The following is a 23,605-nucleotide window of genomic DNA, read 5'->3' as shown; positions in this document are numbered from 1 at the left end:
ACTTTTTAAAACCAGGTTTTTGTTTTAGCCAGTTAGAGATACCCTTCTTTTTCTCAACGAACTCACTTTTAACAATCAGGTCTTTGAGTGATTTGTATTTCCTATAAGTCACCTCTAGGTTTCTTTTTACTCTAGAACCCAACACCGGGTCATTCTTTACGAGGTACCAGTGTTTTCTTAGGATAGATCTAACTTCCCTATGTTTTATATTGAAGGTTGTTATACATCTTGAATTATCCTGATTACTCAAATGTTTATTCTGTTCCTGATGTATTTTAGTTCTAGAAGGTTTAAAAAGTATCTTCTGTCGTTTCAGATGTTTTGCTTTGGTGGATGCCCCTTTCAAAACATCTTGCTTATAACCCCTTTGGGTAAATCTTTGAGTCATCTCCTTTTCGATTTGATCAAATTCTTTCTCGCTGCTACAGGTTCTCCTAGCTCTATAGTACTCCCCAAATGGAAATCTTCTAATTAATGCAGCTGGATGAGCACTTTCCGCATGGAGAACTGAATTTCCAGGAGCAGCTTTACGAAAGACAGTTGTTTCTACTTTACCGTCAAGGGGTCTGATCCGAATGTCCAAGAAATCTATTGTGGTTTTACTGTGATGACCTATGAACTCTAGATTTAAGGAGTTTTGGTTAAGGTTATTAATAAACAGTTCGATGTCTGTCTCCGTGCCCTGCCACAGCACGAGGACATCATCGATAAATCTAACCCACAGCAGGACATGTTCAGTACACTGGTTGAGGGGACCACCCCCGAGCACCCGTTCCTCCCACCAGCCAAGATGTAAGTTGGCATAACTGGGGGCGAAACAGGAGCCCATCGCAGTCCCCCGTTTCTGCAGAAAAAAATCGTCACCAAAGAGAAAAATGTTCTTCGTGAGGCACCACTCCATAAGTTCTAAAATCATTCTGTTTTGGGCTGCAAACCAGGCTGGTCTTCTGTTAAGGTAATATTCACTCGCTCTTAGTCCGTCCACATGTCTAATACTGGTAAACAGTGTGGATATATCTAATGTCAGCAGGAGCATGGTTTCATCATCCCAACGAATATCAAAGATACATTTTAAAAAATCAGTCGAATCTTTGATATAGGAGGGGAGAGATCTTACTATTGGATTCAGAAAATAATCAATGTAACGTGAAGCGTCAGGATGAAATAATGGGTCTCCCTGGTGGCTAGTGGGGTATTTATGTATTTTAGGGAGCATATAAAATACTGGGATTACAGGTTTCTCTTTTTGATAAATGTATATTCGTCCCATGTCAGAAGCCCTTCTTCTTTCTAGGTATCTAGTCTCCCAAAGAAATCTACCATTACCTTCTCATACTCTTTGGGACTGATCCTACTGTAAGCAACTGCAATCCTGTAGTTGACTAAGAGCTTCTTTTTTGTACTGTTCTGTCCCCCATAATATAATATTCCCCCCCTTTGTCCGAAGGTTTTATCAGGAGTCCATCTTCTTCCTGTAGTTTTTTCACTGTCTTGTGAAACAAAGATTTCTTTGGATCCATTTTCCGTTTTCTTTAAATTTCCACAGAATATACATTTTTTAGATCCTTTGTTAAATTTTCTCAAAATAAATGCAGATTATCCATTACAGTTTGTGGCAAAAATCTGGAGGGAGTCCTGAATGGTGTATGGTCACTCTGATCTAAACCAGATTCAATTCTCATTAGATCCTCCCCTTCGATCTGATCCGTATCATCTAGTAAAGTTATCACGTCGCTTAGGGCCGGTATGTCATTCACATTTAGAAACATTGTATTGCTGATTGGAGTAGGAGTCCCTTGTTCCACTTGAGGATTAATGTTTTTATACTGTCCTGAATGCAATTTAGATAGCTTGAGTTTTCGGACGAAACATAATAGGTCCATTCTGCTGTTAGGATAGTTATACTCATTATTATCACAATAAGAAAGTCCTAATTTCAATTTCGTTTTTTCATCCTCTGTTATTTCCACAGAACTCAGGTTAGTAATTGTTGCATCAGTATTTGATCCCTCGTTTACTTCTTCGTGTTCGAGCGCAGTGATATTTTTGTTTGCCAGCCTTGCACTCCTCCTGTATCCTTCACCTCCTCTTCTTTGTCTCCTCTTCCTCGGCCTCTTCCCCAGCCCCTTCCTCTTCCCATGCGATGGTCTGACTGTTATTAGCATAAAACGGAATTCCTCTGTGTATATATACTTATAGGCACTCCAACAGCCTCCAGCAAGCAGAACAACAACGCCGGCGAAGAAGGAGACGGACCACAGGGCTCAGGTACCTTGTTTTATTAACCCAGAAACAGAGAGCAGCTACGCGTTTCAGGCTTGAAAAGCCCTTGTTCACACTGCAGTTGTCATGACTCTTGTTGCTTTTTAAATGCTAGTGATACACACCCTCCATCATTACGTAACTAGTCACGTGATTATAGAAAGTGAAAACATACATATGTTCCCATACCAGGGCAAATTATTAGTCTCCTTTGCTTTTTTCAGAAGGGATCTAAAGAGGTTTATAGAACCTGCTTCATTTTGACAGATCATGAATTCCTCATCTATGTATACAAGTCCCAGCGTGTTCCAATGCAGGAGCTGCATGTCCTTGGAACCATTTATCAAACATACCAGTCGCATTTTTTCTTCAAGAAGACAGAAAAACTCTCATCCCACCTGTCAAAATCAGAGGGAAGTGCTCATGATTTGCAAATGATACAAAGAGAGATGGCATCAACTCTGACAGTTATTCCTTGGAGCAGATTGCACTTAAAAACTTTGATCCAGCACCTCTTGGACACTAGAGTGCAATATCCAAAATATTTGAGGCACAGATTTCACGGACAAATCAATAAAGGCAGTCTCTACAATAGTGGTTAGTTTCAGTCAATCTAAGTTAACCCGTTGTCCATTCCACCATCCAAAGTACCAGCTAAAGGTGCAAGCAGTTTGGGTTGAGGAACGACCTTATCAGACAAGACTGCTCAGAAAAGATGGGAGGCAATAGAATTAAATCATTATTCTATTCAGAAGAAACTGAAAACGGCTCTTCTATTTTTACTTCATAGTGCTTCTCTCCTGAGACACCAGACAGTCTTGGTGCTAACTGACAATTACATGATCAGGTCATATCTCAAACCATAACGGAGGACAAGGTCTCAGTCACTCTGTTTTCAAGCTCCAAATATTTGTTTATCAGCAGAAGAAAATCTTCTACCTCTAACTGTAGTTTATTTTCTGGGGAGTGAGAAAGGGCCAGAGGACCATATGAGACAGATATTTCCAACCACCATTTCCCTGTGTCACCATCACCAGAATTCTAAGGACATTATGCAAAGTTTTAAGAGTCTAAGATTAAACCTGGTTTTGACTCTACAGAATACATTCCTACACAAGTTTTGCAGTTGGTTTCCATTGTCAATGGGCAAGGCCATGGGGATTAGGTTATCTGTCTATGAAATTGCCCAGGGGGCTATTGTATGCATTTCTCCACAAAACCTCTCATTCCAACAATATTTCAAAAGATACACGAGAGTGGGGTGAATGTGCTGCTGGTCATTCCATGCTGGCCAGGCTATCCATGATACCCTCTCCTTCTTTTTCACCTAGCTCACACTCCTCATGAGGTCCTTCCTGTCAATTCAGATCTGCTCAGGGCTTCATCCAAAGTTTTCCTTGACACATCTCCTTTTTTGGACTTCGATCTTGAGAGAATAACAATAGAGGTGCAGAGCTGTTCTTCTGATGTAGCCTTCTGCATCCATCAGTCAAAGGGCGCTTTGACCCTTAAGGTGTATGCACGTCACTGGTGTAATTTTGAAAACTGGTGCTTTAAGAAAGGGATTCCCTCTACTTCTTCTGATCCAGCTAGAGTTAGATTTTTATTTTTGAAAGCCGAGTTCTCGATAGGGCTTGCAGTGTACACACTTACAAGTCGATGGACAGCAATCAAGGCATTTATGGAGGTAGAAATGCATATTTAGTTCAGCATCACACCATTTAGGAAGTTCTTTTCTTTAAGATCGGCTGTGTATTCACCTGTACTTTCCTTTGAACTTCTCCTTCTTTAGAAGGTTTTGCTAAATTCCCATTTTGAACTTTTACAATGAGTAGACATTAAATTTCTCTTTTACAAGATTCTTTTAGTGGTTATTTCTTCATGAAGAACTATTGGGGAATTAGGAGAGTTCCGAACCATTTCTTTGTTTTTCAAAATATGAGGTTACTTTGCATTCACATCCTTACACTCTGTCAAAAGGTGTTCTTTTAGTTTCTCGCAGGATTGATTTTACCTGTTTATGTCCCTTCACCACTTTCTTTAGAAGATAAAGGCCAGCATCCTTTGGACCTTCACAGGGCTGTCATCAAATGTCTCCAGCACTGCTCTCTTTAGGAAAGTTGATTTCCTTTTAGTCACCTTTGAAATTGATATCCTTCAACTCTGAGTACATCACTGAGATATACTTTTACAATCCATACTAATATAATAAAGAGAGAGCCCAAACCTTTGAGGCGGGTAATCTCAGGAACCACAGCACCAATGACAACACCCACTACAGCGTTGGAAAGGGCAGTTGCAGCAGAAGGACATAGGCTATGCAGACGCCCACCATATACATTTAAAAGGTAAAAGAACCGTGCCAAAAAAGTAGTCCCTTGTGGGTGTGTCTGCGTTGTGCTGTGGGCGTGTGCTGGGGGCGTGACAAATGCTGGGGGCATGTGGTACGTTTCGCCCTTCATGCCATGTCTCATATCGTGTGCTAATCCCACCCTGCTCCTTTTAAATAGCCCTGCACCCCATAACCATAACCATAACCCACCCTTACTCCTTAAAATACCCCAACACCCTTAAACACTACCCATCTTAAACATATAAATAGACCCTGTACCCCCAAACCCAAACCTATCCCTAAACCCTAAAAATACCCCTGTACTCCAAAACCTAAACTTAGCCCTGAACCCTATAAATACCCCTGTACCTCAAAACCCAAACCTACTCCTGAACCCTAAAAATACCCCTGTACCCGGATAACCCAAACCTAGCCCTAAACCCTAAAAATACCACTGTACCCCAAAACCCAAACCTACCCCTGAACCCTAAAATACCCCTGTACCCCAAAACCCGAACCTAGCCCTGAACCCTTAAAGTACCCCTGTACCCCAAAACCCAAACCTACCCCTGAACCCTAAAAATACCCCTGTACCCCAAAACTCAAACCTAGCCCTGAACCCTTGAAATACCCCTGTACCCCAAAACCCAAACCTACCTCTGAACCCTAAATATACCCCTATACCCCAAAACCCAAACCTAGCCCTGAACCCTAAAAATACCCCTGTACCCCAAAACCCATACCTATCCCCAAACCCTAAAACTACCCCTGTACCCATAACCAAAAACTCTATCTGAACCCTTGAAATACCCAAACACCCCAAAACATATACCTCAGTACCCCAAAACATATACCCCTATACCCATACTTACCTTATCCAAACATTAAAAAAAACATGCTTTTACCATTCATGCATTTACAACGAATTTCGTTGTAAATGTATGTGTGGTAAAAGCATATAAAATGTAATGCCATGCGTTATAATGGCATTGCGAAGTCATGGTACTTTCATAATGAAAGTATGCGGAGTGATGGTATGCGGAAAGAAAGTTGCAGAATAATGGGTTTTTACCCTCCCCCGGTAAGTACATTGGTGGCACGGCGGCCCACATCTCCAGCACATACTCATATTTTTTCACCACCCATTTGAAAAATGCACAGGTCTCTCTCGTTGATGGCCAGCACAGACATACACTTTTAGACACACCTCCCACCATAAGTTCTAGAATTGCGAACTTTAGAGCTGGGGAGCTACGTTCGAATCTCGGCATCAGCTGAACATCCTGTGATTCCAGGCAAATCGCTTTGTCTCCCCGTGCCTACACACATGAATGTGTTCTTCTGTAATGTAAATTGTGCTCATTCCATGTTGTCGAGTTTCACTATATAATATTGCAAGGAAAAATAAAGTAGGGAAACTCGAGTTCACACACTACTGAACGTGCACTCTTAAGTGCATCACCAGTGCACTGTGAATCGGAGCGTTTCACAGGCCTGTCACAGATAAGAAATGCTATCAAAACGAAATCCTACAAAACAATATACTACTGGCCGGCAGCAATTCATACCCGGACAACGTCGGGACGGGCTGCTATGGTGTATAAAAGTTAAGGTAAGGAGCTACCAGGACAGGTACAAAATGGATCTGCAAGAGGTGTCTCAACTTCATGGGACATTGCTATCTTTGTTACTCCAAGTCCAGATCTTCCTTGTCAAAATCTTTAGTTTCCTGCCCCCGCCCCAACCACAGACAATTGATCTGATCACCCAGCTCTTTATGATATCAAAGTAAGTTAATGCTCTGTTTCAATGAAGTGAGGGGTCAAGTGTGTTGGAGGTGGCCATGTTGATGTTAGTTTTAAAACTTGCTGGGCTAGGAAAACAAGTTTTGCAGAAGGAAATAATTGCTCACAAGGTATGGACGATGACGATGAAGATCTGGGCCTGGAGTAATGAAGATGACTGAGAAGTAACTGGCTCATTTCTATTACTTATCATCAAGGTAACATTCAAGCGCAAAATCACACTTGATGCCCAGAATTAATGTTATTTGTACTGCCATGTTTTCGTACCTGTGGTTATTCATGGGTTTAAACACGCCTGCAAGTTTTTTTAATTAAATCACTGACTTGCAAAATTACTTGTCTTCCTAAGGTCCGCCTGGAGGATTCCAATAATGACCCACTGCCTAATGAAACAATCACAATTAGAATGGGAAGAAATGAATCAAAGTATGTGACTGACCTGCAGGGTCAAGCATCGTTCTCTATTGATACGGCCAGTTTCACTGCATCTACTGAATATTTGATGGTAAGTAAGTAGCCAGGGATACGACTAGCAATGAGATTGGTGTGACAAGGTGCTAGGCCCTCAGAAGCAAGACTGTGAATGCATTGGACACATTATGGGAAGTTTGTTTTACCAATGCTTGTTGATATATCATGCTCCTTGGCTCAAAATACATTTCAGCTGATATATTAGAGATATTCCAAGAACTGTAAAAGTGAAAATTCATCCTAGGGCTTCTCCTTAGAGGGGCTTGTCATTCTGAACAACAAAATCATCCTCAATGCTAATTATTATGTGATAATATGATATTAATAAGTTCAGTTCAAAGCTTTATTCGAATTGAATTTACAATTCATAAAAGTATACAGATAAAATCACAGTTAAAATTCCATCTTTTTTACTCAAGCTTTAAGCAGACACTAAAAATAGTTTTGTTTTTTTTTAAATATTAAAAAGGGTTAAAAGAGGGATATAAAACAATACAATCGGGTCACAAACACATTGATTATTTATAATTAATTGGCTATTGCTATTCCATAGTTATGGTCCTTCTCACTCTTAAGATTGCATTCAAATAGGAGCTCACTGTGCTAATGGTCAGGCAATCGTCTAAAGTCCTTAATCTATTATAGGCATCTCTGGCTTTTCTTAATCCCCAAACTAATAGGAGAGGTTTCAAAATTTGTCGCCTGGGGTGGCTGTATAAAGTGCAAAAAAGAATGCAATGAATATTTGATTGGTATGATTTATCATCGCAAGGACAGCGTCTTTTTTCTCTCGTCCTAAGTCTGTAAAAAGTTTCCAGGCGGAAGTACAGCAGGAGCCTACGATGATGCAGGGGTTGGTCTAATACAAGGTACAGCTGAGTGCCCCTTTGGGAGGTCACCTCATCGTGGCTCATGACAGTTATTTTAGTCCTTTCACCCTTCCATCTTTGTAATTCCAAATGTTCTAAAAGAGTCTTTTTTAGCATGGATCGCGAGAGCTGTTCCAGTGAGGCCGGATTGGATAAATATTCAGGATGACCAATCTCACTGACAAAATTCTTGATGTACCTGAACCATTTAATGTTTTTTGCCCCATCACAGGCTAAACAGTCCTCTATGATGGATCTATTCAATTCTGTGGCTGGGTTAGTCCAGACATTATGCCAAAGTAAAACAGGGGCTAATTTTATAGTATCTGTGATATGAAGAAGGGCAACTTCAGCGTGTAGCACATATATGGCGGTACTCTTTGGTGTGGCTGTTAGGAATCGCAGATACCTGTTCTGGATTCGCTGTATTGCATCTACTTGCTGCCAACCCCAAATACCCGCCCCATAAGTACCAGTGGCCACACATTTGGAGTTAAATATTTTGAGGAGCTCCCTGACTGGCCTAGTCCCTATTTTTTTTGCTAAATTCACAAGAGCACCAGTTGCTCTGTTGAATGCTATGGCCCTTGCATTCACAGCGGGCTTCACGTGCCCCGCCTATCAAAGTGCACGCCTAGATAGCAAAAAATATCGGCTAACTCCACCCGCCTATCGTCTAAGATAATTGGACATGGTGTTCTTTGTTTGTTTGGGCCACATGACATGGTAAATGTCTTAGAGACATTTACACGTAGACCCCTGAGCTTCATAAAATTTGAGAAGCACTGTACTGCTTTTTGGAGGCCCACCTTTGTCTGCGAGAGGATAGCCGCATCGTTGGCATACAGGAGGATGGGGATGGGTTTGCCTTTGATTACAGGATAATCATAATACTGTTGTACTAAGCAGGAACCCACCCCTTGATATAGAGGTTAAATAGCAAGGGGACTAGTATGCACCCCTGCCTTACCCCTCTACTGATCTTAAAAGACTCTGTGCTTTCCCCCCTCCTGCCGTATCTTAACCGTGCACCTGCCCCAGCATAGAGTTCTCTGATATAGACAATTATTTGGCTATCCAATCCAATGTCCCTTAAAATTTGCCAGAGATTGTCATGTAGGATGCAATCAAATGCAGAGCTGAGGTCTACAAATGTCACGTATAGGTTTTTTTTTTGCATGTATGTATTTGGAACCAATTAGGGAAAGATTTAACCCTTGCTCAATTGTCCCCCGCCCTCCCCTAAACCCATACTGGAAGGGCGATAACACTTCCTGACCTTCCATCCAATCCTGAATACGCGCGAGAATGACCCTACCTGCCATCTTCATAAAACCATCTAACAATGAGATGGGCCGATAGCAGGCAGGATCATTCCTGTCCACCTTTTTATAGATCGGGACCAAGATTGCCTCCTGCCATGATGAAATGAAACCTCTTTTGTTTAAACAGTTTAAGACTCTAGTGAGTATTGGGGCCCACAGGTCCGGGAGCATTTTAAACACATCAATAGGGACACAGTCGGGTCCTGGTACTTTAGAAGCTGAGCTTTCCCTTAGAGCCTTATAGACTCTTCCAGTTCAAAGTGAATATCTATGGGGAACGGAGGGTCTGCTCCCTCAGCAGTTATTGCTGGTTGAGGGGGGGCCGCTGGTGTGGCTAGCATGCCATAAAGAGCTTGGAAGTGGAGCACCCACTCCTGGGCCGTAATAGCATTGTCTATACGTGGGCCCTGGGCATCTTGGTAGAAGGGAGCATTCACAGCCTTCCAAAAGGCAACAGTGTCCTTTTGTACGGAGGCTGAGTGAAGCGCTGCCCACGCTTCAGATTTTATGTCTTTCTTCCTTCTGGCCAGGGCGACACGATAGTTTCGCCTTGCCATTTGTACCTGTGGTCTATCTATTGGTGTAACATGCAGAGCTTGTTTAAGTTCCCTCAGTGCCCTAGTGCAATTTGGGTCAAACCACCCAGGGGTTCTCTTAACTACATTGCACGGGTTTCTGGTAAAAAGCTGTTTAATTGAGGAGCAGATTTTTTAAAAGAATCCAAGACGAGCACTTCATCCTCTTCTAGGGTCAGGCACATATTAATTTCCTTTAGGGAGCTAATTACTAGGTTTTTTTAGAAAAATAACTGGAATTACCTTCTCCCATTTAATGCAAAATCCATTTTGCTGACCAAGAATGGGATAAAGGTCATAGTTACAGTGAGTATTATGGGATTGCACTTCCAGGTTTAATTTAAAAGTAACTGAGATAGGATAATGATCACTTAAACCACTGGTAAGTGTCTCCCAATTAGTGACCAGTGGAACATAACGGGACGAAAGTAAAGTAAAATCAATGATTGTTTTTGCCCCTCTTGCGTTGAAAGTGGGGATGAATAATTTAGGCAAGGAGCAGGCCTCATTAATAAATGGCAGGGAATGATCTGTTAGTATATTATTAAGCATATCCCCTAGTTTTGTGTGGGCAAAATGGCTAGACGCCCCCTGGTTTTCATCTTCCCAACCACACACTCCATGTAAGCTCATTGGACATAATGGACAATTGAAATCCCCTACCCACAAAAGATCCATGTCCCCCGGGCAAGTATCCTCGATGTTCTTAAGGGTGCCTGACAATTCCTTAATGACGGTTTCCAGGTGTGCCATGGGGATATTGTTATAAAAATTAACAATAGCAAGATTTTTTAAAGAGCTCCATGTTACCACTCGTATTTGATAATAAACACTATCCAAAAAGCTTTTAAGGACAGTGGGGCCGGTGTGAATCGACAAATATATAGACAACCCTCCCTTATGTCTACCCCTTTTGCTAGGGACTGCCGAAGTAAAAAAGGTTTTATATCCTAACAAGTGGGATTGCTCGATGGCCCATGTTTCCTGGAGGGCTATGATGGAGTGGGTCATAGTTATTGATTGCCAGGCCGCATCATTGATTTTTGAGGCGAGGCCCGTTGTATTCCATGAGATTATGCTACCAGGAGTTTCAGTGTTGGGTAACCATGTTGAGTTAGTAGATGTTAGAGAACCCGACTCCGATGAAACATTGACATTTATCACCAGGGTGTTAACCAAATGGGGGGATGATGGTATTTCTTCCCCTAATACTTGTGTTTGAGGCTGAGGGACTATCTCCTTGTAAGATTCCTGTGTACAAATGATTTGCAGAGGTACCAAAGTTTGTTCTTGGGAGTTTAATTTAGCTTTTATGTCTTTATTCTCACCAGACAGAGACATGTTAATAGAGAACCCCGTCTGTCATTCGCAGTCATCAAAACCTGAAAAGGCTTCGAATCTGTTAGCGACTTCTAGTGGAGTAAATGGCAACAAGTGATCCGTTCTCCTATTTTCTTGCAGGTGGTCCATGTTCCTAATACCATTACTATGTCCCCTGTAGGGTACAGTGTCCCACCCAAATACATTTTTAATAATCCTAGGATTGGACATTATAGGTGCCACCAGGGATCTTGGGTAAAAATAGGTCAGTTCACAGGGAACGATGGAATTACCAACGTTCCCTGGAATCCAATTTAGGATGTGTCTGACCGCTCCAGGATCTCTAAAGTTTATAACTATTAAATCGCCCTTGAAATCTTTCTCTCGGCTCCCCAACCAGGAGACTCGACAAACATGCATAATCTCACCATTGATGTTAAAAGGGAGAGGTCTGTTCTGGCTAAGCCAATGCATGGTTTTATTTTTAAACTGGATGAACCCTTCCCTTCTGCCCTCTTCTAATGTGGGAACACCCGTGAGCACAACTACAAATGGGACCGCTTCTGGGGGTAATTCAACTTGGCGGCCCCTGTGTTTCCCTGCTCTAGCCGGACTTGCCCTCCCCCTTACCTCCCGCTTATTCCCAGTGACAGGGTTTTTCCCTCCCTTCGGGGTTTCGCTAATAACAAGCGGCACTGGATGGTGGGCTGTTTTAGGAGGATTTGCCCTCTGCTGATTTCGATTCATGTGTTTGCTAGTTGGATTTAGGTCCTTTTGGACAACAGGGGTAATAGGTATCTCTGTGGCTGCAGGAGGTAGAGCTGGTTTCACATTGTCTTTGGGTAACCTGGCTTTGTTACTAATGGCCAATTCCAAGTCCCGTAGCAGTTGCTCTACCCTCTTCAACCTAGGTAGTGTGAATGACCTGAGTAGGTGTTCAATACTTTCGAGGGAGACAGCAGACAATGGTTCATTGGATGTACAAAGCAAAGGATTTGCTGAACCAGACGTGAGTGCAGTCAGTGTGGGGGTTTTTGGGGTTGATGTTATTTCTTGGGGAACCATTTGGGTTGAATCAGGTATTAATCTAGCCTTTGGTGTGGATACAGATGTTACACTGAGCTTTGTAGCTTTACCAAAATCAGAATGGTTGATCTTGTCTCTTTGTGGGACGCCACCCCTCCTCCTTCTTTTATTTGGTGGCGGACCATGAACTTTGGGCGCAACTAATTTCCCGGCCTTTTTTTTGGTCGTCTCAATTACTACTCGAGAGGGCTCAGGTATAACATCAATCCCCATAATAGGGTTAGTAACGATAGATACATTGTTTGTGTCCATATTATTGAATGCATCCGGTGTGGGGGGCGTATCTCGCAAAAGTATGGGAATACCCTGTGTATATAAAGGGTCCTCATTTTCTGTGGCCAGGCCTGCGCCAGATGGACTAATCTGAGGTGGTAGGGCCATAGGGGGTCTACTTTTAATACATTCAATAGAGCGGCGTCGCTCCGCCCTACGCTCGGCCAATGCGGACTCCCTTTCCATATCTGAGGCAAACTTTTTAAAGTATTTATCAAGTGTGCCTTTACTATTTCCCCCCACATTTGCAGGTGTAGTTATTTCAGAAGTAGTAGCCATGGTAGATGATCAACTAGATGTTATTCCCAACTTAATTTTAGAGCGGGGCTGAAGAAGTATTTATACTTCTTCTAAGTTACTTTCCTCCAGCACAAACCGCATGCAGTGGTGGGGAATCAAGACCCCCAGCAATCTCCCCTTAGCGGCGACGCTCGGCTTGTGGAGTTTACTCAGGATGGCAGCAGCGGGGGCGGACAGGGAAAATGTCAGTGGTGTGAGATAGTCTTTGGGAATTATTTTCCACAGAGGGACATATCAGGGCAATAGCTTGAATAGGAGCAAGATGGTGGGCCTAGCCCGGCCTTCTTCGCCCACCGAACGGCCCAAAAACGGCCCGCCCTCTGCCCGGGCTTAGCCCGGCGACCGCCCGTGCGCGTCCCACGAAGCGGTAGAGGTGACGCCCTTTTCAAGCGCCTCCGGGCGCGTTTGGGGGCGTGGCCAGGTGAGGGCTCCTAATTGATGTAGTGCTACGCTCCCCCCGCTCTGCGGCTGCGCCTGGTCACCTGCGGCGCTTGCGGCGGGGGGAACGGCTATCAGGGCAAGAGAGCAGCGTTGCGGCAATCAGGGCAAAGAGAGCAGCGTGGTGTCAGGAGTGTGCCCCAATATGAAGAGCAGCGATGTCCACTTTCTCCGGTGAGTCTGAATGCTGGCAACCCACTCGTCAGTAAGGTGACGCCCTTTTCAAGCGCCTCCGGGCGCGTTTGGGGGCGTGGCCAGCTGAGGGCTCCTGATTGATGTAGTGCTACTCTCCCCCCGCTCTGCGGCTGCGCCTGGTCACCTGCGGCGCTTGCGGCGGGGGGGAACGGCTATCAGGGCAAGAGAGCAGCGTGGCGGCAATCAGGGCAAAGAGAGCAGCGTGGCGTCAGGAGTGTGCCCCAATATGAAGAGCAACAATGTCCACTTTGTCTGGTGAGTCTGAATGTCTGAATGCTGGCAACCCACTCGTCAGTAAGGTGACGCCCTTTTCAAGCGCCTCCGGGCGCGTTTGGGGGCGTGGCCAGCTGAGGGCTCCTGATTGATGTAGTGCTACTCTCCCCCCGCTCTGCGGCTGCGCCTGGTCACCTGCGGCGCTTGCGGCGGGGGGGAACGGCTATCAGGGCAAGAGAGCAGCGTGGCGGCAATCAGGGCAAAGAGAGCAGCGTGGTGTCAGGAGTGTGCCCCAATATGAAGAGCAGCGATGTCCACTTTGTCCGGTGAGTCTGAATGCTGATATTAATCATTTTTATTGCAGACATTATAGATTACGTTCTGTCTTGCAATTCTATAAACTCTCCTTAATATTAAATAGTAGGTGAAACATCCCATCGAAGTACTTTGAAGGTAAGGCTGCTTTTGGAGTTGATGGAGTTTGATACTGAAAATAACCATTAAAACAAACCACGGAAAAAAGCATTATTTAATTCCCTTCTTTTAAGTCTAAAACTGATCTCAATCGCGATGCAATTTGAGGAGTTACTTCAGATCTCATTGACATTCAGTGCAGTAAGACTGAAAATGAAACAGGGCATATTATTGAAATACCAATTTTCCTTTCACTTTCAATACTTGCCTTAGTTTGGGGCCTCGTGGATATGGGGAAGAGATTGTGTCTCAAATATTCAAATGGTTTGAAGAGGAGATGTCAGGAACTGGGAGTTTCATCTGCCACTGTGGATAGTCATTGCAGAGCAAAGAAGGCGTGACCTGACTCCACTCTGGTCCTGGAGTCATCATATATTTATCCGTCACACAGCAGTAAAATAAATAACTGATGTGAAAAATACAGAAATTAAAGAAGAATGTATGTGGTGGCCATTGCTCATATCCCACTTTGTATTACAAATGTATGAGCTGAAGTACTTAATGTTATTTTAATTATTAACTCAACCATCATAACTGCTGTTTTCTATTTCTAAGTGGGATAATTAACAGCTGTACTATTAACGAAGTTAATAGTTCTCAATGCACCAGTCTCCGAAGAGTGGAAAGTTGATTTCGTCCTCCTGAAATACATAGTTGTGACATGAGATCATACACATAGGTCATCAGTGAGCACCTAATTTACATAGCCCTCTTGCAAGCTTAACTAATTAAGACACGATTGTTATTATCTCCACATAAATCCTTACTGACATCATCACACTTGGCATCACATAAGATGCAACAAATAACATAACTAATGATATCACTGATGACACCACCAATGGTAATAATATAGCATCACTGTCCCGCCACAACACAATGCATATTCCACTTGGTATCTGTAGCACTACAGGGAAAAAGAGCATGAGTTATGCTATACATATGTATCTTATTCCGTGATGTGATTGTTTATGTACAGGAAGGTGTCGAAAAAATGACGTTTTGCAAGTTCTATGTGTGTGAAGGTAGCACACATAGAAGTTGAAAAACGGCATTTCAGATTGTTTATGCAGGAAGGGAACTCTTCTGCACATAAACAATTATCCCCGCGAAGCAGACATCCTTGCACCATCCTTGCACCATGGTGCAAAGGTGCCAGTGTCGGCACATGGCAGCCCATTGTGTGCCAGCGCAGGGGCGCGCACAGGAATGCGTCATGTTATAAATATAAATATGTTGCATCTCTGTGCTGTAAAAGTTCTGCAGTGTGGTGCAGCCAAAGGGCTTGCGATGCCGCGCTGCAGCACTTTTTTTGTAAATGAGGCCCAATATTGTTAGCGGAAGCATCTTCTCCCCACATCAAAACAAGAAGGGTTGTATCAACACAGAAAGACAATATAACCTACAAAATGGACAGGACCTTTTTGTAAGATGCCCTCTGTAGAGGTTTGTGCACATCAGAGTCTGGATGTTTCATGTTTTTTTACATCATTTAGCCACACCGTAAGTTGTTTGCGCACACACACATATATATACTCTCTCTCTCTCTCTCTCTCTCTCTCTCTCTCTCTCTCTCTCTCAATCTCTCTCTCTCTCTCTCCACTAGCTGTGCTTTTTCTGTTTTGCTTTTTTCGCTATTGTAGGAAGTCCATTGTGGCAATTGTCATAAATATTTTCCTGTGTCTTCCTTATCAGGCCTTTTATAAACAGAACTCGTATTGTGGCGGCTACAATTGGATATCCCCTGAGTATCCTATTGCCAATCATGCTGTTAAACGGATGAACTCCCGGAGCAGGAGTTACCTGAAGGTGGAGCCCAAGAGCGCCAGGCTGCACTGCAACCAGGAGGAACTGGTCACCATCCACTACATCTTGACTCCTGAGAGTCTGGGAAATGCAGTGGAAGTCAAGCTGTACTTACTGGTAAAGAGAAACGACCAATTAGCTCATTATACTGTGGGATATAATGAATACAAAAATAGAGGCGTGTAACCGGTTGTGGCGAATGGGGGGGCGGGGGGGGGGGGGGGGTGAGGGGGGAGAGAGAGCCCATCAGTCGTCATAGAAGAGGAAACAATTGGAAAACAGCTGGATGGCAACATGTTGAGCACTTTCCAACCCCCCTGCCCCACCCGCCCCCAAGTACATAACTACATACAATGAAATATATTAATATGATGATTAAAAAAAAAAAGTGAAGCAGCCTGTACCTTAGTTTAGGCGGGGAACACCGTGGTAGAATAAAAAGCTTTATAGCCCTGCCGTACGTTGATCTGTGGTACACACGTCATCAGAAGACAGAAGAAGAAGCTAAAAAATACTGCGAGAATAAGTTCCATGAAACAGCTTTGGGGTGGGACTTGTGGGTGGCAAAGTAACCAAAAATGGTGAGAGTGAAAAAGAGCAAATATTAAAATGGTAAACAAAAACTGAGAGGCATACTGAGTGTAAGCTCACGAAGGAAGAGAGGAGAGTAGATTCCAAATAAGAAAAGAAATATGGAAAGAAAAAGAAGCAAGATGGGAAAAGGCGCAAACGTCGATTGGAAATATAGAAACAAACAAAAGGAAATGAAGGAAGAGCGTAGGAAAGAAAGACAGAATGAAGGATGGCAAGAAGGCTAGTAAGAAGAAAAGATGGAAGAAAAATGAAAAGCGGCAAAGAAATAAAGATGCCAGGAAACAAAGAAATAATGAAAACGAGTAATGGGAAATGGAAGACAGATGATCGAAAGAAAGAAGAGAAAGAATGAACAAATTTAGGGGCATATTAGCGGTATTTTATTATCGCAGGCTATCTCTGTTATTTATCGCCCTGGTAGTGCGTAATTAACAATGCGTTACTCCAGGGCGATGAAAATTCCAGAGATAGCAAGGTCATCGCCCTTTTGCAGGGAACATCGCTGGTTTTCCAGCGATGTTCCCTGCAAACAGGCGATAACCTAGCTGATACGACCCATAGGGTCATATAAGCATAATCCACCCCCTATGTTAAGGATTGCTAAGTCAGGATTTTAGCAGATGTTAGATTTTGCACGCATTCACCAGGCATACACACCACCGGAGATCAGATGCACACACACACCACCAGCCATCAGTGCATGCTTTCACCAGGCACACACACATCACCAGACATCAGTGCACACTTTCACCAGGCACACACACACACACACACACACCACCAGACATCAGTGCACGCTTTCACCAGGCATAAACACACACCACTAGCCATCAGTGCACCCTTTCACCAGGCACACACACACACACACACACACACCACCAGCCATCAGTGCACGCTTTCACCAGGCACACACACACACCACCAGCCATCAGTGCACGCTTTCACCAGGCTTACACACACCACCAGCCATCAGTGCATGCTTTCACCAGGCATACACACCACCGGCCGTCAGTGCACGCTTTCACCAGGCACACACACCACCGGCCGTCAGAGCACGCTTTCACCAGGCACACACACACACACCACCAGCCATCAGTGCACACTTTCACCAGGCATACACACCACCGCCCATCAGTGCACGCTTTTACCTGGCACACACACCACCAGCCATCAGTGCACGATTTCACTAGGCATACACACCACCGGCCGTCAGTGCACACTCTCACCAGGCACAGACACCACCAGCCATCAGTGCACGCTTTCACCAGGCATGCACACCACCGCCCATCAGTGCACGCTTTCACCTGGCACACACACACACACCACCAGCCATCATTGCATGCTTTCAACAGGCACACACAAACCACCAGCCATCAGTGCACGCATTCACCAGGCATACACACCACCGGCCGTCAGTGCATGCTTTCACCAGGCACACACACACATCACCAGCCATCAGTGCACGCTTTCACCAGGCATACACACCACCGGCCCTCAGTGCACACTCTCACCAGGCACAGACACCATCAGCCATCAGTGCACACATTCACCAGGCATACACACCACCGCCGTCAGTGCACGGTTTCACCAGGCATACACACACACCACCAGCTATCAGTGCACGCTTTCACCAGGCATATACACCACCAGCCATCAGTGCACGCTTTCACCAGGCATACACAGCACCGGCCGTCAGTGCACACTCTCACCAGGCACAGACACCATCAGTCATCAGTGCACGCTTTCACTGGGCACAAACACCACCAGCCATCAGTACACGCTTCCACCAGGCACACACACCACCAAACGGCAGTGCACGCTTTCACCAGGCACACACACCACCAGCCGTCAGTGCACGCTTTCACAAGGCACACACCACCAGCTGTCAGTGCACGCTTTCACCAGAGACACACACTACCAGCCATCAGTGCACGCTTCCACCAGGCACACACACCACCAGCCGGCCAGGCACACACACCACCAGCCATCAGTGCATGCTTTCAACAGGCACACACACACCACCAGCCATCAGTGCATGCTTTCACCAGGCATACACACCACCGGCCGTCAGTGCACACTTTCACCGGGCACAGACACCATCAGTCGTCAGTGCATGCTTCCACCAGGCATACACCACCAGCCGTCAGTGTACACTTTCACCAGGCACATACACACACCACCAGCCATTAGTGCACGCTTTCACCAGGCATACACACCACCGACCGTCAGTGCACACTTTCACCAGGCACACATACACCACCAGCCATCAGTGCACGCTTATACCAGGCATACACACCACCGGCCGTCAGTTCACGCTTTCACCAGGCACACACACACACCACCAGCCATCAGTGCACGCTTTCACCAGGCATACACACCACCGTCCGTCAGTGCACGCTTTCACCAGGCACACACACACACCACCCACCATCAGTGCACGCTTTCACCAGGCATACACACCACTGGCCGTCAGTGCACACTCTCACCAGGCACAGACACCATCAGCCATCAGTGCACGCATTCACCAGGCATACACACCACCGGCCACCAGTGCACGCTTTCACCAGGCACACACACATACCACCAGCCATCAGTGCACGCTTTCACCAGGCATACACACCACCGGCCGTCAGTGCACATTCTCACCAGGCACAGACACCATCAGCCATCAGTGCACGCATTCACCAGGCAGGCACACCACCAGCCGTCAGTGCACGGTTTCACCAGGCACACACACACACCACCAGCCATCAGTGCATGCTTTCACCAGGCATACACACCACCGGCAATCAGTGCACGCTTTCACCAGGCACACACACACACACCACCAGCCATCAGTGCACGCTTTCACCAGACATACACACCACCGGCCATCAGTGCACACTCTCACCAGGCAAAGACACCATCAGTCATCAGTGCACGTTTTCACCGGGCACAAACACCACCAGCCATCAGTGCACGCTTCCACCAGGCACACACCACCAAACGGCAGTGCACGCTTTCACCAGGCACACACACCACCAGCCGTCAGTGCACGCTTTCACCAGGCACACACCACCAGCTGTCAGTGCACGCTTTCACCAAAGACACACACTGCCAGCCATCAGTGCATGCTTCCACCAGGCACACACACCACCAGCCGGACAGGCACACACACACCACCAGCCGTCAGTGCATGCTTTCACCAGGCACACACACACCACCAGTGCACGCTTTCCCCAGGCATACACACCGCCAGCCATCAGTGCACGCTTTCACCAGGCACACACCACCAGCCGTCAGTGCACGCTTTCACCAGGCACACACACCACCAGCCATCAGTGCACACTTCCACCAGGCACACACACCACCAGCCGGCCAGGCCCACACACACCACCAGCCGTCAGTGCATGCTTTCACCAAGCACACACACCACCAGCCATCAGTGCACCATTTCTACAGGCACACACACCACCAGCCATCAGTGCACACATCAATTGTTAAAGCATCCACAATTAACTATTGTAGCAATTGCAGTATGGCACACTTTACTGTTAAACATATTCATCTAAAGCGCAGCATGCCACCATTCCCTCACACTCAGCACCCTCACACATTCTGCAATGGAACATACACTCCAAATACCACTCAGTGCCACATAATTGCACGCCACATAATTACACTGCACTCAATGTAACATACACTTCAAATACCACTCAGTGCCACATAATTTCACTCTACATAATTACACTGCACTCAATGCAACATACATTCCAAATACCACTCAGTGCCACATAATTACACGCCACATAATTACACTGCACTCAATGCAACATACTTCTCAAATACCATCAGTACCACCTAATTACACGCCACATATTTACACAGCACTCAATGCAACATACACTCCAAATACCTCTCAGTGCCACATAGTTATATGCAACATAATTACACTGCACACAATGCAACATACACTCCAAATACCACTCAGTGCCACATAATTACACACCACATAATTACACTCTACTGAATACAACATACACTCCACACAATACCACGCAGTGCCACATAATTATATGCTACATAATTACACTGCGCTCAACGCAACATACACTCCAAATACCACTCAGTGCCACATAATTACACGCCACATAATTACACTGCATTGAATGCAACATACACTCCAAATACCTCTCAGTGCCACATAGTTATATGCAACATAATTACACTGCACACAATGCAACATCCACTCCAAATACCACTCAGTGCCACATAATTACACACCACATAATTACACTCTAATGAATACAACATACACTCCGCACAATACCACTCAGTGCCACATAATTATATGCTACATATTTACACTGCGCTCAACGCAACATACACTCCAAATACCACTCAGTGCCACATAATTACACGCCACATAATTACACTGCAGTGAATGCAACATACACTTCAAATACCACTCAGTGCCACATAATTAAACTCCACATAATTACTCTGCACTCAATGCAACGTACATTCCAAATACCACTCAATGCCACATAATTACATGCCACATATTTACACTGCACTCAATGCAACAGACACTCCACACAATACCACTCAGTGCCACATAAATATATGCTTCATAATTACACTGCGCTCAACGCAACATACACTCCAAATACCACTCAGTGCCACATAATTACACTGCAATCAATGCAAAATACATTCCAAATACCGCGCAGTGCTCCATAATTATATGCCACATAATTACACTGCACTCAATGCAACATACACTCCAAACAATACCACTCAGTGCCACATAATTACACAGCACTCAATTCAACATACACTCCAAATACCACTCAGTGCCACATAATTACACGCCACATAATTACAATGCACTCAATGCAACATACACTCCAAATACCACTCAGTGCCACATAGTTATATGCAGAAAGGTATAGGTGCCTTCAAGGGGATTTGTTTAACAAAATATAATTAAACATGATTTAACTAACTCTTTAGGACAAGTCAATGGTCCTTTCAAGAATAAGGACCATTGACCTGTCCTAAAGAGTTAGTTGAATCACGTTTAATTATATTTTGTTAAACAAATCCCCTTAAAGGCACCTATACCTTTCTACTTACTCACCCAAGCCCTCAAGGGTATCTTGGGTTGCTCACTGTTCCTTAATCACATAGTAATATGCAATATACACTCCAAATACCACTCAGTGCCACATAAATACACACCACATAATTACACTCTACTGAATGCAACACACACTCCACACAATACCACTCAGTGCCACATAATTACACACCACATAATTACACTCTACTGAATGCAACACAAACTCCCCATATTACCACTCAGTACCACATAATTACAGGCTACATAATTACACTGCACTCAATGCAACATACACTCCAAATACCACTCAGTGCCACATAATTACACGGCCCGCAATTACCCTCTACTGAATACAATATACACCCCCCATATTACCACTCAGTGCCATATAATTACATGCCTCATACTTACAATCTACTCAATGCAACATAAATACACTTTATCTGTCTATCTATCTATCACCCTTCTATCTGTCTATCTCTCTATCACCCTCCCTCTATCTATCTATCTATCTATCTATCTATCTATCTATCTATCTATCTATCTATCTATCTATCTATCTATCTATCTATCTATCTATCTATCTATCTATCTATCTATCTATCGCCCTCACTCTATCTATCTATCGCCCTCACTCTACCTATCGCCCTCTCTCTATCTATCTATCGCCCTCACTCTATCTATCTATCTATCTATCTATCTATCTATCTATCTATCTATCTATCTATCTATCTATCTATCTATCTATCTATCTATCTATCTATCTATCTATCTATCTATCTATCTATCTATCTATCAAAATCACTCTATTTATCGCATCACCACAGCATCACTCAGCACCACCAGAGCATCACTCAGGGGTACCACAACATCACTATGCGCTACCACAGCATCACTGAACACCACAGCATCACTTGTCACCACCACAACATCACTCCGCGCCACCACAGCATCAATCTTTGCAACCATTCAACAACTGGTTCAAATATGTTCTCTCAATGTTTCAAGCTTCATTACAAATGTCACAAAAATATGTTAATAGTTCACTTCTGTTCTTTGATTTTCATCACAATAAAATACAATGAACATAATCTTCACAAAAGTTATTTACAAAAGCTATTGCCATTATAAATTACAATAACTTTTAAGTATTAATTATTAAAAAAATAAAAGCCATTTTTATTTGTAATAGCAATACATCTAAGTCAAGTAAATACAACACATATTGCATTACAAATGCTACAGGTGTCACATTTGCGAAAGTTAAAACTATTGGCATTGTAAATGACAAAGCTATTCAATTCACTATTTTCCAAACCAACACATAAATAAAAAATTTGTCATTTACAATACCAATAGCTCAAACTTTCCTAATGCAAGACCTATTGCATTGCAAATGCTTGTTTCAAGAGGATTTTGCTGTCGGGTGTTTATGCTGAAAGACAAGGCTTTAAAGTAGCGAACTTTTAAAATGCTGAATCCCCATTTGGATTCTTCTTGCACACGTTTTCTGCTTTCCTGTGCCCTTCAATACAATCCCCACTTTGTTAACCGAGAGGCTCTCAAGATGCCGTTTCTTTTTTTCTGGCCGCTCCCTAAGAAACGACCTCTGCTGTTGCCGAAGCTGCACGTTCTTACCTTGGTAAAGTCTTCCGGGTGGCGTGACTCCGCTTCTGCTCAGCTTTGTGTTTCTGATGGGCAGTTTCCGTTCTTTCTCGGTGAGCACCAGCCAGGGATCGTGTCAAAAACAAACAAGGCGGTTCCTTTTTCCCTGGCTCCTTGGCGCTGCATTAAAGGTGCGTAGCTTACGCGGTTGAACCAAACCGCAATTCATGAAAAACAACGTTTCAAAGAGGAAACAATCAAGCCGCAACACCAGCGATCTTCCTTTTGAAGTTAATTTATTTTTAAATCCATTTTATAACCACCAGCACAGTTTGACCCATGCGTTCCGGTAATCCTGCCTACCTTGTTCACAGTCAATTACTCACATGGTTAGCAGTTTTTTTTAATGTCTCTTACAGGAAACAATAATTACATTGTTTCCTGTTTGTTATTCAAGCTTCCCAGAGAATTCTGGGCTCTGTAGTTCGTTTGCTTAATACAGGAAATGTATTTTTACACATACAAATGCTTCAAAATAAAATTAAAGAATGATATTCT

At 44.1% G+C, this 23,605-nt stretch overlaps 1 protein-coding gene across 1 annotated transcript in view; it reads left to right on the top strand.

Annotated features, from left to right (window-relative positions):
* The window catches only part of LOC147727726 (alpha-2-macroglobulin-like), a 1,118,600-nt gene that overhangs the window by 380,912 nt on the left and 714,083 nt on the right, over window positions 1-23,605 (top strand). The window contains exons 11-12 of the mRNA XM_086961723.1: window positions 6,749-6,904; window positions 15,634-15,861. Of these exons, the coding sequence (XP_086817849.1) occupies window positions 6,749-6,904; window positions 15,634-15,861 (384 nt within the window). The remainder of the gene's footprint in view (window positions 1-6,748; window positions 6,905-15,633; window positions 15,862-23,605) is intronic.

The sequence above is a fragment of the Lissotriton vulgaris genome, chromosome 3_1, assembly GCF_964263255.1.
Source record: "Lissotriton vulgaris chromosome 3_1, aLisVul1.2, whole genome shotgun sequence".
NCBI classification, from domain to species: domain Eukaryota; kingdom Metazoa; phylum Chordata; class Amphibia; order Caudata; family Salamandridae; genus Lissotriton; species Lissotriton vulgaris.
Note: the sequence above shows the minus strand (reverse complement) of the source record. Positions and strands in the feature narration are given on the sequence as shown.